General features: G+C 39.4%; 1 protein-coding gene across 2 annotated transcripts in view; it reads left to right on the top strand.

Annotated features, from left to right (window-relative positions):
- Positions 1 to 8,285: 8,285 nt before the first annotated feature.
- serpini1 (serpin peptidase inhibitor, clade I (neuroserpin), member 1) overlaps positions 8,286 to 18,117 on the top strand; it is a 25,310-nt gene continuing 15,478 nt past the window's right edge. Inside the window, exon 1 of one of the 2 annotated variants that reach the window (XM_015378256.1) lies at positions 8,286 to 8,364. Coding sequence is in view for 1 of the 2 variants with exons in the window: in XM_015378255.1 (XP_015233741.1) it covers positions 9,371 to 9,435 (65 nt within the window). In the remaining variant the exon portion in view is untranslated. Of the gene's footprint in view, positions 8,365 to 9,340; positions 9,436 to 18,117 lie in introns of those variants that run through there. The other variant, XM_015378255.1, reaches the window with a different exon arrangement.

Below are 18,117 nucleotides of genomic sequence, written 5' to 3'. Positions count from 1 at the left end.
TATGGATCATTGTTTTCATTGTTTCATTTCCATTTTGTGTTGTTCTAGTTTTTTTTTTTTTGGTTGTATTTGAGTTCTTATGTATTTCTTATTTACCCTCTGTTGCCCTTGTGTGTCAGTCTCTTTCTTCTAGCTCCCTACTAGATTCTTCTGTCCACATCTGTTTCTCGTCTACTAATTAGTCCTCTCATTGTTTCTCCTATATAAACACCTCCTGTTCAGTCTCTCTTTTCTGGTTCCTGGTCGTTTCTTAGCTCCTCTTGTCTGTTTCACCTGATGTCTCCTTATTTTCTGTATTTTATTTTTGAATTTATGTTTGGATTGCCTCATTTGCAAAGAAACCACTTGAGTGTTTGTCTCCTCATCCAACCTCCGTACAAGTTGACAATTATATCTTTAATCATTCTCTGAGATTTATTTGTAATACTTTTCAAACACAATACTTAACCACAATGGATAAAATAAATACAAGCACAGCCTGGGCAGTTAGTTTAATCAGCTCATGAACAATGTTTTTCAAACTCAAACAGGTGTTGGTCCCTGCTGCTCCAATCAATGGTGCTTGGTGGGAAATTTTTCTCTATTGCCAGCTGCCTCACATTCAGCCCAGGGGATATGAAACAAAATACAATAAAGATTTAAGGTTAAATGAAAAATTGTAAATAAAATGAAAACAACTTTGGTGGAGGATATATAATGAAGGGTTATAAAAACAAATTAAAGATGAAATAATTAACTTATTTAAATGAAGTTAAAAACATTCACAGGCAAAAATTTAAGAAGCCCTGTCTGTTTATTGTTATAAATGACTATTTTCATAAACGGTACAGCATAATAACTTTTACCAATATAAAGTTGATAATTACATTTTGTTAGAATTTCTGGAAAACTGACTTGGCCTCTTAAAGACAGCAAGGTTTTTGTGTGGTTTACCTCAGAGTCCAAAATAATTACATGTGCTGCTGCCCAAGCATCCATCTTGAGGCCCCTTTTGTTAAATATCTACATTATGATGTCACTTGGTATGAACCCATTCAAGAGCTGGGCAAATGCATAGAAGAAATCAATGCATGGATGCGATGAAATTGTCTTCGCCTGAATCAAAACAAAATTGAAATCATAGTTTCTGGACCAAAGGAAGAAGGTTTTAAATGTTACCAAATAGATTCAATAATTACAGCTAGAAACTGCTAATCAGTCGAGAAATCTGGATGCAGTGATGGACTCAGACCTGAAGGTGTCTTCACAGCTGTGACTAAAAAGTAGCTCAGACAGCTTCAATTAATCCAGAGTGCTTCTGCGTGCGTCCTCACTAAAACTAAGAATGTAGAGCACATCCCCCAGTGCTACAGTCCTTCCACTGATTACCCATTACTCAAAGAATTATCTTTAAAATACTTCTCTTATGCTACATTCAGGCCGCACACCGCAGAAGCAGCAAAAACGCACATGGTGCTTCTGTTTTGATGCTTGTACAAGTTTAGTTCCGTACAAGCGCGGCTGAAGCATCTTTGCTGTTTTAGCTACGCGGTAAAAAAGTGGGTCTGATGCATGTTGGACGGAGCTGCCCTATCCTTTCTTTGCCTGTTACAATGGCAGCTATATTTGCTGTGATAAGTGGGTAAAAGTAGTTTTAATATGTTTTTTGGTGATAAAGTTCACCTGAAAATGTTATGTGTGCAGTCAGTTTATGAAGATTACGATCCTGCCTTCAAATATTATTTTGCTGTCGGAGCTGCTCGGACCCCGGCACTCCGGCGGTGAACCGTCACTGGGAATTCCATTCAGCGGCAGCCTCTGGCCTGTGTTGGGATCCTCAGGCTTGCCCACCAGAGGGCACCGAGGATCCTCTTCTGCTCTTTGTTATTTTCTCTTAGACTGGAGTTACTGTTGTGATCTGGAGCTTTACCACCTTCCTCCAGCAGAGTGCGCCGTGGGTCTCCTGGAGCTGGAATCTTCCAGCACACCTGTTGTTCATCTACTCATCAGGAGACTTCCTCTTTATAAGCTCCTGCCAGACCTTGCTTCCACGCCGCAGTGTTGATCTTAGTTTGGTTAGCTACTTGAGCCTCTGTTACTGATTGAATCTTAGTTGTCTCAAGTGTGAGATCAGATTCTAATCTCTCCTTTGTCTGTGCCTCACAGGAAACCTGTCGCTAGTCTGAAGCTCTGGATGAGCTGCCTCACTGGAAACCTGTCTCTGGCCTGAAGCTCTGGGAGAGCTGCCTCACAGGAAACCTGTCTCTAGCCTGAAGCTCTAGGTGAGCCTAACCTGCTATCTGCCCTGGTGAGCCAACTTCTATGTGGAGTTTACCTGAAGATTCCTATGTGGCTTCAGCCTGAAGAATCCTATGTGGATATTCCCTGTTGTTCTCTGCAGTGAGCTGGAAGCTCAGATCAAGGTCTGCCATGCTAAGCCTGAAGCTAGACGCTTAGCTTCTGATGAACTCTGCTAACCAACAGTCTCCAGTCCCAGTCAAGACTTCAGTGAACCAGTCTCAGAACTTATTTATGCTCTCGTGTTCAGAACTTTTAATAAACATTTGAACTTTTTCCCTGCCTCCTCCGTGTGTGTTCTGCATATGGGCTTGCTCCTTTGATCCATCATGACAGCCTGGTCCCCTCTTCGCGCTTTTTTGCTATTGTTCACAGCGGCTTTTTTCACGTACGTAATCTAAACTGCAGGCACCAGAATAATAAAAGCCAACATATTTTGCCAGCAGGTTTCAACATTTTAATTTAGGCGTTAATAAACTGTTCCAGAGGAGTGATCATAGTGATCTGCATCAGCAGTGCTGTGTCTGTCTCCCTGCCAGCTCCCAGATCAGCTTCTCTGATTTCTTGGTGTGGCACGTCGAGCAGCAAAAGTTAAATCTTTCCAACTCCAGCAGCTGCTGTTTCTGAACTGCATCACACACTTTAGATGCTCAAAAGTTAATGATGTACTGCTTTGGCTGCTCAAACGCACTGCTCCTGCTGCTCAAAACGCGCTTCAGGACCTTTTGTTGCGCCTTGACGCTCGTCAACCTTTGACTTTGCATGTAAACTAGGTGCTTCTGCTCCTTCTGTTGCTTGCGGTCTGAACGTAACATTAGTCTTTAAATCACTGAATAGCTTAGCACCAAAATACATCAGTGGATCAACCACCCAGACCTGTCAAGTTGTGTGGCTCATATCTACCCTGCATACCCAGAACCAGAACCAAAAATGGAGAAACAGCTTTCAGTCCTTAGGCTCTATCAAACTGGAATAATCTCAAAGTGAACTTTAAAAGCCCTAAACCCTCCAGTTGCTTTAAATCGAGATTAAAAACACAAGTTATAGAAATTATTTTCTTATGTTTTCAGTCACACTTTGCTTATCATCTTTTATGTAATAGTCTTATTTTAGTTAGTCACTGTCAGTCTTCTTTAAGCCTTTATGTCCTTTTTTCCTCATGTACAGCACTTGTAAAATCTTATCTATGAGATATGCTTTATTTAAAGACTTGCCTTGCCTTACAGTACAATTTTTGTTTGTAAAAAGCATGGGGGGTGACATATCATGAAGATTAGGTAGCCCTAAGATGCTAAATGTGTAATTGATAAACACACTCAGGTGTAATATCGATCACGTGAAGGAAGGAAGGCGCAAAAAGGAATAGAAAGCCAAGACACCAGCTAAAATCTCTCAGTAATAAGAAAGCAATCCTGCCCGTTGTCAGTGCAAATTAATGTTAGCAGGCTCAGTCCCAAATGATGGTCTATAAAAGGTGTCTCTAGTATCATACAAGAAATGTCTAATGTTGGTTAAAAGTCAAGGGCCTTCTCAAGACCTTCACAACCTTATTGTTGCCAATCATAGCAATGGTATTGGTTACAGTAGGATTGCTAAACTTCTGAATGTTCCAGAGAGCAATGTTGCTGCCATAATCTGGAAATGGAAATAATATAATTTCACCATAAACCGACCACAACCAGGTGCTTCTTGCAAGATTTCTGACAGAAGAGTGAAAATAATTATCAGAAGTTGTCCAATAGCCAAAGACCACTTGTGGAGAGCTTCAGAAACGCCTGGAAATATCAGACACAATTATTTCAAAGAAATAAATGAGTAATTCACTCAGCCGCCATGGCCTGTATGCACCATGAAAGGCTCCATTGCTGAAGAAAAAGCATGTTGAAGCTTGTTTAAAGTTTGCTGCCCTACTTTTGGACAAGTCTATGGAATACTGGGAGAATATAGTCTGGTCAGATGAGACCAAAATTGAATTCTTTGGATGCCGTAATATACATTATGTATGGAGGTCAAATGGCACTGCTCATCACCCCAAAAACACCATACCAACAGTGAAGTTTGGTGGTGGGAAAATCATGTTGTGGGGCTTTTCTTCAGCATATGGTACTGACAAAATTCAAATAATTGAAGCAAAGATAAATGTAATTGCTATTTACCAAGATGATGAAGATGAAATGTGGGTGGAATTTTCAGAAAGACAATGACCCCAAAGACACAGCCAAGGAAACTCTCAATTGGATTCAGAGAAAGAAAATAAAGCTGCTTAAATGGCAGTAATAATCTCTGTAATAAATGTTTTATTCACACATCAGTTTACATCAGATTTTAGTTGTTCAAAGTAGCTTCGGTGTATATATCTCAATATCTTTACATTGCAATAGTGAATGCAGTTTTTTTTTTTTTTTAGTTAGTACAAACTACAAAACCCGGTTGATAACCTTCAAAATGATGTCACTTACTCAAAATGGATATGTCATTCCTCAAAAGCAAGAATCTGTCAGTGTCATCAAGATGAACACCATTTTTAATGAACAGCATATTTGAACAGCTTTGTCATCTCTTGAATATGATAGGTTACGCTGTAAATGTTTCCCTATGCAAAAAGTCAGGTCTTGGTGACACCACGTGAAAATGCTCAGGAGAAATCTGCTACATATTCAGTGAGACGTAATATGATGTTATTTTGTATTTCTACAGCATATGCTATTTTCAACTCTAAGTAGTCTAGACTCCACACAATTCTGCGAAACAACACAAATGAAATAAAATATATTTTACAACGCAACTTTGGGCCCAACTGTAAACAACAGTGCAGTACATTGAAAAGGAACAACTGTAGAATGTCATCACATGCTGCTGCCAAGGCCTTCCCATCCAGGAGGCTTTTTCAGTTCAAAATGTCAGAAATAGCGTTGAGTTCGAGGCTTTATACAGTAGCCGGATCCACCCCTTTGGAATGTTGGTCATTTGGCTTCTTGTGGTAGCCTGCAATGCCCCGTACCTGCCTTTGTCTTTGAAAGGTGTGTCGTTAAAGGGAATTGTTGGCCTGGCTGAATAGAGGAGGTCATCTGTTCCCCTACAAAGAGTTGGGGCTGCGATCATAGCGGGAAGGGATCAACTCAATTGCTGAATTGTAGGTTTTTGAAAGCTGAAATCTGAGTCCAACCTTTCTGTTTAAGGTTGTTTTTTCTTTCTTAGCATAGATGGCTTCCTTCTCACCCCTCTCAAACCACCTTTCTTGGTGGCTCTTAAATCTTTAACAACTTTGCAACTATCCTCCTTACATGTGGTGAAACTTAAAAAAAACAACATACTTTTAATTCAAAGGTTAAAATTCTGAGTATAAAAATCATATCTATGTCAGTAAAAATCAAAATAGAACTTCATGTCTCTTTGCTCATAACACTAAAAGTTATGATTTTTAAAGCACTTTATTACTACTGTTGAAACACTAAACAATTATTTTGAAATTATTCAGAATTATATCTTTAAAACTCCTGCTGTAATATTGTATTGTAATATTCTCTTTTTATTCAAGCCAAGGAAAACCACAAGCTGGACCTTACAACAGCCATTATACCTTTAGAGTAGTGGGGGAATTTGACCTACAGAAAGTGGGTAAAGTGACTAATATCTTAGATAAGGAGCCCTCTATAAAACATAAAGTTACTTTCTATGGTTTGAAATAGTAGAAATCTTATAATTTTTGTAACTATCTAGAATAGTGTTTTCCAACCAGGGGTACGCGGACTCCTAGTGGTCTGCAAGTGCATATTTTATTTCTTGGGCAGTAAAATAGTTCTGGGTTCTGTTTTGCTTTGTGAGGAAAATTTAACAAGCTTTTGTCAACCAAAAAGTAAGTTTTTCTTATATGTTTTGAGTTCACCTTCAGCTTTGACGCACATCCAAACCAAACACAGGAACAGAGTGGATGTAGAAAACAGCCTGGTATCAGCTGTGTTTCACAATGAGTAGGGTCACCAACCGAACCTTGAAAAATGGAATTGTTCCGTACTTAGAAATAGAAGTACCTGTCCAGTATTTAGTGGAAAAGGAAGGAACTTTGTAAAAAAAAAAAATAAAAGAACAAGGGCACGTTAGATATAAAACTTACGGTAAACTTATTTCCGGGCCCTGTCCTGCATTATGACCAATGAGCTGACAACATATATGTAATGATCCAGAATACGATTCACAATAGAATCACGGAGAAGAAAGCGGGAGACAACAGAGCAGCCTGAGCATGTCCATGGATGATCTGTATGAAGAATGTGCAACTGCAAACAGTCTTCTGGAACATCTCACTCAGGAAAAAGGAATCCTGGCAGTCCAAAGGAACAGCAGAGAGGTGGATGGAGGTTATTTGGGGAGCTGACCTTCCCAAAATCCAAGCTGCTGTGTCCTTTGTCCTCAGCATCCCATCTTCCACTGGTTTTGTGGAGAGGATTTTCTCCTTAATGAAGAACAAATGGACTGATGTGGGGAACAAATGTTCCACTGAATTAATTAAAGCTGCGCTAATCGTCAGCCTCAATTATCAACTGTCTTGCTCAGAGTTTTACTGTGCAGCACTAGAAGACAAACAACTCCTCACTGCTGCAAGAGCTCAGAGGAAATGCAAGTGGAAAAAATCAACTATCGCCACATAATGTGGCATTGAGGTAATGATTTTTTTATTTCTGTTTTACAACTACAGTCATTGCATTTAAGGCACAAATATGTTTACAAGTTTGTAATATGTTGCAGTTTGCTGTTGCACCAAAAATGTGCACTATTTATTTATTGTTTTATATAAATTTTTGCAGATTGAAATTAAGCAGGACAGGCTTATGTTTAACATACTTATTTTGTTCAACAAAGTTTGTTATTTTGTATTAATTAAGTGAATTACTGGATAACAATTTATTTTCCATGTGTTCAAGTCACTCACAAATATGCATCTAATTAAATTCAATTCAGTTTATTTCTATAAAGTCTATAAATTTCTACAAATGAGGCAAAGCTACTATGAGAAAAGGCAAAGGGAGCATAACATCAGAGATTAAACTAACAGATTCTGCAGAGTGGAAGAATAGAGATAGAATGAAGCAAAAATGATGAAATAGGGGTCCCTATGTCCTCCAGAAGCCTAAGCCTATAGCAGCATAACTATAGAGATGGCTCAGGATAACCTGTGCCACTCTAACTATAAGCTTTATCAAAAAGGAAAGTTTTAAGCCTACCTTTAAAAGTAGTAAGGGTAGGCTTAAGTATTAAGTATTACTACCCTTAAGTAGTTAAAAAAATTATTTCACACACAAAGGGGGACTAAAAAAAATCACCACCCCAGGAGGGGTAAAGGCAATCAGGTAAGCTGGCACGCACATGAGGTGTCCCTTTTTTTCCCCCAGGGAATTGGCAACCCTAACACTGAGCTATCAGACCTCATCAAAGCATCTTAGCTGTATTGATGAAAACAAAGTAAAACTAATTAAGTCAGTCTGACTATAATTTTTTTTCTGTATTTTGTACCCAATTCATCCAGTTTAAATGTGATTATAAGGGAGTTACTCAGAGGAGCTCCAGCTTTATAAATACAGGTTTATAATATGATTTTGTTTTTTATTAATTTGGAATCCTTACTATCTTCCAGGCAACATATTTAGCATTTTTTTTTAATTATTATTTGAGATGGAAAGCATAACATAACAAGAATTAAATGCTCAAATAAAAAAAAAAAAAGTAAAAATAGTCTTTATTTTATAATAAATATGTTCAACTTTTGGACAATTATCAATACTTTTGACTGAGAGGGGAACTAATGGCAAAAAAATGCTTAAAGGTCGGAAACAAGTAAAAAAAAAGGTTGGTAAACACAGACTAGAGAAATGCAACCATAGATATATCTATGAATGCAACGACCACGACTCCTGAGGGAAACAGGAAGCGGGGATCTATCTCACTCCACATCCTGACTCTTTGGTTCATTTGCTGTGGACCAATCAGATAGAAGGGGGCGGAGTCTGCGGCAAATGAACAAGCTGCGAGCTGCGGATGAGAGAGATCTCACTTATCCATCCATCCTACTCTACCTTCCGCCCTTTAACGGTAAGAGACGCTTTTTATTTGACATTCTGATGATGCTTATTCACATTCACTGACATTATTTGTCGCATCGGTGTCTCAGCTCTCTAGCTTGTTTATTTTCTTTCATGAAATAACGTATTATAGGAGTTTAAACCAAGGATGAGTTATTTATTAAGGTGTGGGAATTTGATGGTATTAAATGAGGAGATAGGCGTTATCAACATGTGGGAGCTGTTGGTTAAAAATGGGACGCTGGTTATCACTGACCATGTGTTTCACCAATAAGGGAGGTTTGATCCTTGATTACTGCGCTTCTCCTCCTCTTATTTTCCCCACTTAAATCATTTCTGTGGATTCCGTGGGTTTATTGTCCTTGAAATGCAGCCAAAGGAGGATTGAGAAAATATGTGAAGATCAGCCTGATTATGAACCTTATTCCCACCCAAACACATCCACAACAGTTCATGCACTTGTTTATTTATTTATTTATTTTTCCTCCTGCAGGTAATTGCAGTATTCCCATTATGCTTGATCAATGCTTGGAATAACTAAGCTACAAAAGGATATGTCTCTATAAGAGAGTTTTCTGTTTTAGGCACTTAAAATATATTTACATACTGTTTAAAAGTGGAATAATTGATGCAATTTATTCAAAATCATCAGAAAAATTTGCATCTAATAATAAAGTGCTGCTTCTCCTGCCTCATAGTCTCAATCCACCTCTAATCTCTTCCTCTATGTCATTTAAAATAATGTCCCCATTCAGGCCTATAGTTGCCATTTCATATTCAGGAAATTAAGAGTATAAGTTTAAATCCTAATCCTTATGAATTAAAACATTATGCGCTTGATTCTGCACTTTATTCCTGCTGATAACCTTCTGTTTCCTTCCTGTTATCCTGTGATGTGTGTGTGTTTGCACTGCTTATTCCCTCAGAGCATTAATACCTTAATTGCATTTCAATAATTAAATGTCTCTCGAATCATCCAAGCGAAGCCGAACGAGCTGGAATGGAGGAGAGGCAACATGCCTAACGTCGAAGATCTGCGTTCGCCCTTCAGCATAGAGAGCGTGCGTTTCCACGACTACTGGTGTGTTTCTGTCAGAGTTTTCTGCTCAGACAAGAAGGGAAAGAACCCTTTAATAAACAGTGGCGTTGTTTATCCCAGAATATGATCTGCAGTTACTGGGGTTTGTACCAAATCTCTTCTGCTTTTTCTGTGCTGTTAAATGCAGCACAATAGAAAGTTATACCTGTTTTCACTCTAAAGTTGGAATTTGTTTTGCATTAATCTTATAATAACCTTAAACCAAATAATGCTGTGCTGATTAGCATTATTGTTAAATTTGATTTAAAACAGGATTTTTAGACACTTTAGAAATGATTTCCAAACTAACTTAAAAAAATGTAGAAAATTGTCGGAAAAGGAAAAGTTCTTGACCTTTACTGCGCCATTCTAATACCTGAATAGCTTTTATTAAAAAACGTTTTTTTCTCATAGCTGGCTGATATACAGTAGCTTTTGTTTTTTTTTATTGCTACACTTCCACAAAGACTAGGTTTTTGGGTTCAACGGCTACAATATCAGCTATCAGATGCTTCCATGTGAGCTCCTACCGAGTTGAACGGTGCTCTATGAGTTGGTCAAAGTTGGGGATATTGTCTTACAACCTAATCTTGCTTGAAGTGTCTCCATGGCGATCTCTATAACCTGTTTGCTGTTGATTTTATAATGCTGTTTTCTTCACTAATGTCCTCCAGCAAACCTTTAAGGGCTTTGCAGAATAACTGAATTTATAGATGGATAAGAAAAACTATTCAAAAAGGACATGCTTGTTTTTTGTTGTTGTTTTTTAAACTGGAAAAGTCTATAAGATCCCTAAAGCTTAGAGTGCTGTTTATCACCCTGATACTTATCCACCCATTAATCTTAAACTAGTGTGCTCATTTAATATTCTCCAACAGCCTTTGTTTGACAGCTATATTAATATTTGGGTGTTGAGGTGGGACAATATTCTGGGCTGATTTTCTTGTATCTGCATCAGCCAATATGTGCATGCAATTACAGATTCATTAGTTCATTCAGTATCCATGCCTTACGATCAAATGAGGCGCATGCATTGCTGCTGCTCCCTCCATTTGATCGATTTTTTTATGTTTTGATTTGTTTCTTAAATGTTTCATTTCTGTTTAAATTTGTGTAACATTTCTAATCATTCTGTTTTTTTTGTTTTGTTTTGTTTGTTGTTATGTAAAGCCGGGCGAACACTGTGCGAATTTTTTCCAATCGTTGCACACAGCTGCTGCTCACACTGCACGACTAAATGCAGGGTTTAGTCGTGCAGTGTGAGTTCACAGCTCACCATTTATGTTCGGCCCGACGCTCTGATGCGATCTACCTGATCACATTGTACGACTAAAAACCACGTCGGACTCAGCATTGCAGTGAGATGGAGCTATTCCGACTCGTCTATCCGGAAGCCAAACAAATACAAGAGGAATATTAAGCTCACTATAGTGAAACGCACCGCCTTGGCAATTTGTGCAATTTTGTGCTGAAAGCCCTAAAAAGAAAATGCGACAACATATTTGGAAAAAAAACACATGGCTGAGCAAAGGTGGCTACTACTGTCTACGTGAATTTAACAGAAAGATCTAATTTCACTCATTGCATCCCTGCCACACTGCTGTGTTTACATCTGAGAGGAAGAATAAAAAGAAGAATCCTTGTTTGTGCATGCGCCCTGAGAGATTTGCCAACGAAAACGATTTTCTCCCGACCTCACGATTCCTGATTGGGAGGAGGTCGTCAGAGGCTGATCGCCGCTCGTAACCCCTTGTACACTACACAACTCACGACGCGCAATCAGACTGTAAGTCGGCCCGATCGAAAGATTCTTGCACTGGAAAATCGCACAGTGTACTCTGGGCTTTAATGGAGGAAGGACAAAAGGCCAATTTGGCTTCATGAATCAGCCCCAAAAAGTCGGCAGCACATATTGGGGGTTTGGTTAGCCTGATGTTTAAAAACCGGTACTGGCATCAGCCTTAAAAACCTGTATATTGATTGATTGGTTGATTGACTTTATTGATCTCACAGTGGAGAAATTCACTCCTTACATAAGCTCAAATTGACAAAAAAGAAGAATATGCCATAGGAAGAAAAACATGTTAATAATTTCTGGGGTGATATTACACTATGACACAAATGTCAAAATTCAGTGTACTTTTTCTTCAACTTAACAACTATGAACTATTTTATGTTGATCTGTTATCAAATTATCAAATATCTGCTGCTAAAAGGGTTTAACTTCTCCTGCTTCGTTGACTAGAAATACAGGTCACCCAGGCATCCCTTCTGTCTCCTTTTGTTTAAGAACCCTCCAGTCTTTTACCTTTCACACTGACCCCAAATCCAGGCATATAATTACAGCTCAAAGCTCTTACCTCTGTTCCCACAGCAGCCGAGCTGTTAGTGTATCTCATTGCGTGCGTGTTTCTCATAAAAAAGGAGGGTAGGCGATATTATGTTTACCTTGGCAAAGTGTCGATGTGTGCCAATGAAATTGGGTCGTTACATATCATATGTGCTAAATCTAAGAAAAAAAAAAAAACAGGAGATTGCATGCAAGCAGCTCCTCAGTAGACTCCGTCTCCACCCTCTACTTTGTCCACTTTTTATTATTTAGGTCTTTTCCTTTACAAAATCCCAAAAGAAGGTCATCCTGGTTTAGTTGTTATTTGTCCCAGCTCAGTTTTCTGATTCCATCGGCCTTTTTAGTCTCCTCTTTGAGGCGTAGCCGCAGTTTATTCTGCCCTGAGTGCACACTGCAAAAACGATCTGGAAATAAGTCAACATTTCTTAAATCAAGTGTAATTTGAGAAGGTTAATAAGATGATTTCCCAATGGAATTAGTATTTTTACTCTTAAAATAAGATAATTAGATAATATGCACTTGAAATAAGACAATGCAATTGTTTTTTCTTATTTTAAATGCAAATTGTCTTGTTCCATTGGCAAAGTGTCTCACTTACCTCCTCAATTCAAGAACAAACACACTTATTTTAAGAAAATAGGACTTATTTAGATTTAGATTTTTTTCCGGTGCAGAGTTCAGTTAGAACCCTTTCTTTATAGGCTGATACCAGAGGAAATAATCTATAATCCAGAGTTTAGAGATGAGATCAATGCTCTGCTAAAACAAGGAAATGGTAAAAAAAATATGATCGCCGCTAGCGATCTAAGTGAAATTTAATTTTGCAAGCTTAAAATCTAAAGAGGGTATTCCACCATGAGCTGGTAGACTGAGGAAGCTATAAATGACATCAGATATCTGAGGAGGACAGTGGTCAGAAACCCTCAAACAACAGCAAAATACCTCAAATGTGTACACAAAGGCACACATAGTTAACTCTGAAGGGCATAATGACAGCTGCAAAGATTATTGTATGCAGTATTTGTTTGGCTGGAATGCATTTCTAATTTCTGCTTGCAAATCGTGTATAATTGGATCTTTATGTTCATATGCCATATTGAACTTAGTGACCAAGATCCTGAAGCTCATGGAGATGTTGGAGGAGTGTAATAATGGAAACTGGAAGTTATGAGGGAAATGTGGGTTAAACACCATTAAAGTACTGAACATTAATAAGACAACACATTTTTATTGGAATTGTGCTGCACAACCACAGACTTTTAAAAATTATTTTCTGAATAATAATTAAAACCAGAACCTGTTGGCACAGCCGACAAGGGAAATATGGAAGGTGAAGAACACGCTGAAAAGCACCTAAAGGGCAGATTACACTTCTGCAACAGCACACATCAAATATTGCTTGGGTCTGGTCGCAAAACAGTTTTGTTGGTATGCTTCTTCACTGTCGGTCTGGAATTTCTTGGGAAGCACAGCAGTCTGCCGCCAAAGCGCCAGGGGGAGCCTATTTGAGAACTCGCGAGAACTTCGGCGGATGGTCACGAGAACTTCTGTGGTGCCGGGAGTGTTCATCTTCCTAAACCAATAATGGCGCGACTGCAAGATATGACGGTCACGGAGATGGATCTTGAGTTGCTAGACATCGAAGAGGAACAGGTTCTGTTAATGGAGTTGGCTAAAAGACAAAGGTGGACGCGTAGGCTGGCCATTGTAGCTGTTCCTCGGTTTTTAAAAATGGCGCATCCCAGCACCGAATTGAGAAGGACAACCACACAGACAGCCGCAAAGGCATACCAAGGACCAATCACAGCTGCTTTTTGTCTGCGCACTTCCACTTGAGGACTGTGCGGGTTTGCGACCATCCGACGCATAGTCAGGATCTTGTTGAGAATCGTGACAACGATTTCAGAACCTCTGCGCAGGGGTCGTGGTCACACACAGAGACAGATTTAATGGTTGCAAAGACTGCATCAGAAGCATAAATTGGCCTTAAGACTGAGGAAACAAGCTGGCATCTTTCTTCACTAGAGCAAACCTGTGAAAAATCCTTGCTATGAAGGGATTTTATAATTTTGACTCTGCAGCAGACACTAGAAATGACCATTTTGAATGATGGCATTTGACCTGGGTCCACTTTATTGAGGTTCTCAGTGTCCCTCACTTATCACAGGATGATAGTGAAAGTAATAACTATCTTTAAGTAACACATCTGGTGCACAGCTCCACAGGTGCAATGACTAGAGACTGATTTTCATGCATTTTAGCTGGCTTCAGAGCTGAATGCAGAGAGTTGCATTGCAGGACTCCTTTAATATTTATGAGGTTGCTTTAATGTAAGTTTAATCACCTTCAGCGTGTGTATGCATGTGTTTCTCTGCATCTGACTCCGTTCAGGTTGAAATTAAAAGCTGTCCCAGTGCCACCTCTGAGGAGAACTCATGAATGATAATCAACCTCCATTATCTCCATTCTGAAAAAGCCATTTATAACTTAAACGTTTTTACAGTGAAGTTATGCCAAGATTGCCCTACCATTTTCTTATAAGCTCCTGTTGTGGGAATCCAAGGGGTTTCTAGGCCGGACATAATAACAGACATCAGTCACTGCTGTGTATAACCATAGGAAAAGACCTTGACGAAATAGGATGTTGGCATTTTTACAGAATTTCTCTTGGCCTAAGCATTTTGAAAGTGTTGAACGCTGTTGATAAATGAAGAGTCTGCTGCATCTCCTCATTTCCAGAAAAAACAAATGAGGAAGAGCTGGCAGGTTTGTCTCTTTATTTATCTTTTTTTTTATAAAACTGCAGTGGCTGTTAATCTTCTGTGTGTGTATTGCGGGGGGGAGACATTAAGTGACTGGAACTGATGTGCAGAGATATTTCAAAGAGAGATGTTATTGGAGGTAGAAATTGCTTAGTGGAGTGTGAAAAGAGAAAGGGCTTTATCTGCCTACCTTGAAGAAGTGAGATATATTCAAAGAGTGGAAGAGAAAATGTCTCTCCATCAGCTTGAAAAAGGAAAAAAATGGCCATCACTTGCAGTTGCCTTGGCAATCTAGATTTGAAATTCTACGAAAGCACCTGAAACATCATCTGTGTATGTGTGAGTGGGTTTGCATGTGCCTGTGGATCTGAATCATGAAGAGTGGATGTAAATTCCAGTGGCCTCCGAAGCATGCAGTCAAAAGGTGTCGAGTTTAAATGGCAGTAAGGATTATGTACGTGAACACGGCTTCAGTTGACGTCATCTTTTGATTGCCAAAATGTCAACCGCTGATCTATTCTGTCTGAGAATTAGGATTACACAGAAAGATTAAAGGCAGCTTTTAAAGGCCAGAGAGTTTAATTGCATGGAATTAACTTGTCAGGATTAAACTCGCGTAACTCTAACCACAGATTTCCTGTCGTTTTAGTCACGGGAGAGCATTATAACTTGTTATTAGGTATTGTGGGAAACCCACCTGAGTCGACTTAATCCAAAGTTGCGCTTGAGCTCATCAATGGCCGAACTGGCAAAGCAGGGGACCTGCTGGCAGACGGTGCGCCCCCATTCCAAAGGTCAGAACGGTGTCACCATTTCAAGTAAAAGCCAGCCACCCATGGCGTTATCCTCTCATGCTTTCACATCGTCACAAAAGGTTGACTGCCTGAGCTGCACTGCTGGGACTTTTCTTACAGACAATTAAGAGTGCCAGTCTTTGAAAAAAAGTTCAGCTCCCACAGCTCGGAAGGTCAGAAGCATTACCTGCATTTTCTGTGTGTCCCAGCTGCTCCCATCTCTGTTCTCAGGGTCATTTTCATTTTCTGAACAATATGAGATACATAATAGGTGAAAATGACAAACAGCTGCCATGCATGAGGTTTGAGATGGCTGATAATTTTTTAAAAACTATTTAAACTGTTAATTTGGCATTTGTCCCCTTCAACTTAAAATGGTAATAAAGAGAGTAAAGATGATAAAGAATCAGACAAACCAATACACTAAGGCTTTGTTGAAACACACTATGATTTAGTGTCTTCAGATTTTCTCTAGAATTTAGTTCTGTACTGACTCAGATTGTTTAAAAGATGCATTTTCTTTTGAAGAAGTCAGTCGTGTTGATTTGGTGTAATGCTCAGAGTCTAAGGCTGTGTCCGAATGTCCGCCATAACCCCTAAAGCCCTGAATCCCTATATAGAGAGGGGACTATATAGTGGACTTTATAGTGAACTCAGTTAACTTACTGTTTGGTCCGATGATCACGACTTTTCGCACCCCGTTGATCACGTGACTCCATCTCCCCACGTGATGCATGTACCATCTTTGTTATACCTGATAGCAGGCTGCTGTGACAACAAATCCCATAATGCATTGCAAGGACAGTTCTCGCAATGTATCTCTTTTTCTAGTGTTCATTGTCATTACATTGTCACAAGTACAGAGCAATGAAATGAGCATTCTACATTTAACCCCTCCCTTTGGGGAGCAGTGGGCTGCCATTGTAGGGCAGTGTGGGGTTAAGGGTCTTTGCTCAGGGATCCAGAGTGGCAGTCTTTGGTATCGGGTCTTGAGCTCAGAACCTCAGGATTCCAAGCTCTATGCCCTAACCACAGGGCCTCCACTCCCCCCTGCTCATATCCTCTGATCTAGTGACCATAGATGATCTCTACCTTTTGAGGTGCAATGAAGGAAATTTCGAGTCCACTACTTTTTCATCCACTAAACATTCAGACACTCATTTAAAATGGCGTTACCACTATAAAGGGGCCTATATAGGGATTAGGGTGGACTTTTGACAAAGCCTAAGTGTTGATATAGTGTACATGGGCTAAATTTATCTTTTGTGATTGTTGCCCAAGCACTGCTAACTGGTTTAATCTAACCCCAGCAGATTGTTCTGGAAATTGTTGAGAGATTTTAACCAGGCTTGGAGGTTTTTGTCTTAAAGAGAAGACCTCCCAAATCCACTGCTTTGTCCTCAGAAAGTACAGCAGATCATTAGGATGTAGAACCAAACCATTACTCATAGAAACCCCTGCAGCCCACGCTTCTTGCTGCTACCAGCACCTCAGTAGCCTCCCTGCAAAATCAAACTTCTGGCATGCTTTTAAAACTTGAATGTCTTCTACAACCTATTGCTTCTACTTAACCAGTAGTTCCCAAACTTTTCCCGCTGGGCCCTGCTTTTATTTGCAAGAAAATTTTTTACCCCTTCATCATTAACGCTGTTTGAAGTTTACATATTTAAAAAGAATTGAATAACTTAAATTATTATGAACTTTTCTTATATTTAACTAAATTCTCCTGAATATAAAAGCAGCTTCTGTTTTAAGTTTCCTAAGTTTTATCACCAGAGGTCCAGCAGGCAGTGCTGGATTCAAAATGATAATAATTCAGAAATGTGGTGGGAACCTGATTGGATTATGAGGAGAGTAGTGGGCATTTAGGAGTGAAAATAATCCATATCAGGCTTTGCTTAATCCCACAATGTTTTTAATGAAGGTTTTTTTTTTTGTGGCAGAAGGACAGAAGTGCATCAGAGCAGACAGGCTCAGAGGAAAGGACAGCAGCAGCAGGATAGGGAGCCCATTTTCCGGACGTTTATTGTTTCGGTTGTTGACAGCGCATTCACCTGCCGCTTCGCACATACAGCATTAACTAGCAGATTCCAGCCATTCCTGGGACTGCTAATTACATCTCTGACGCCAGCCGCACCGCACAGCAGAGAAACAGACAACAGAACGATCCGTTACCTCTTTATCACCGTCTGAATTCAGCAGCTCTCTGCTTGTTTCTGCCATTTATCATTAATGCTCTGTTTCTCGGTTCGGCTAGCAGAAAACAATGTTGCTTGGCAACAGCAGTACCAGAAACACAGCACACAGCGTCTGTGTGTAATCCCTTTTTTAATGGGGGGAGCTAAAAAGTCAAACAAGGTAGGAGAGCAGAGGGAGGGAAGAAAAGGAAAGGTGGGGGAAAATGTTGAGGGAACACAGATTTTCACATCGTCTCATCGAAGGTATCCATGGTTTTATAAAGGTTTATTTTTAACAGTTAATCTTTTTCAGGGATTAAATCATTACAAAACACACAACTTCAATGATTCTTTAAAAAAAAAAGAAGCTGAAGTTTGAACCTTTTATTTTTTCTAATTCACACATGGCCAAAGAGTAACGCATACCTTCTATATCAGAGGTCTTCAACGTTTTCCAGGCGAAGGAACCCAAACTGATGGCGAGATGGAGCGGAGACCCCCTTATTACATTGTATTAAATTGTGTTATATCAAACTGGTCCTATAGACACTCTATTACACGTGGAGTAATGTAACAAAAGTAATTTCGCTTTGGATTATTAA

This window comes from Cyprinodon variegatus, unplaced genomic scaffold (assembly GCF_000732505.1).
Source record: "Cyprinodon variegatus isolate N-32 unplaced genomic scaffold, C_variegatus-1.0 Scaffold168, whole genome shotgun sequence".
Classification (NCBI taxonomy): Eukaryota; Metazoa; Chordata; class Actinopteri; order Cyprinodontiformes; family Cyprinodontidae; genus Cyprinodon; species Cyprinodon variegatus.
Note: the sequence above shows the minus strand (reverse complement) of the source record. Positions and strands in the feature narration are given on the sequence as shown.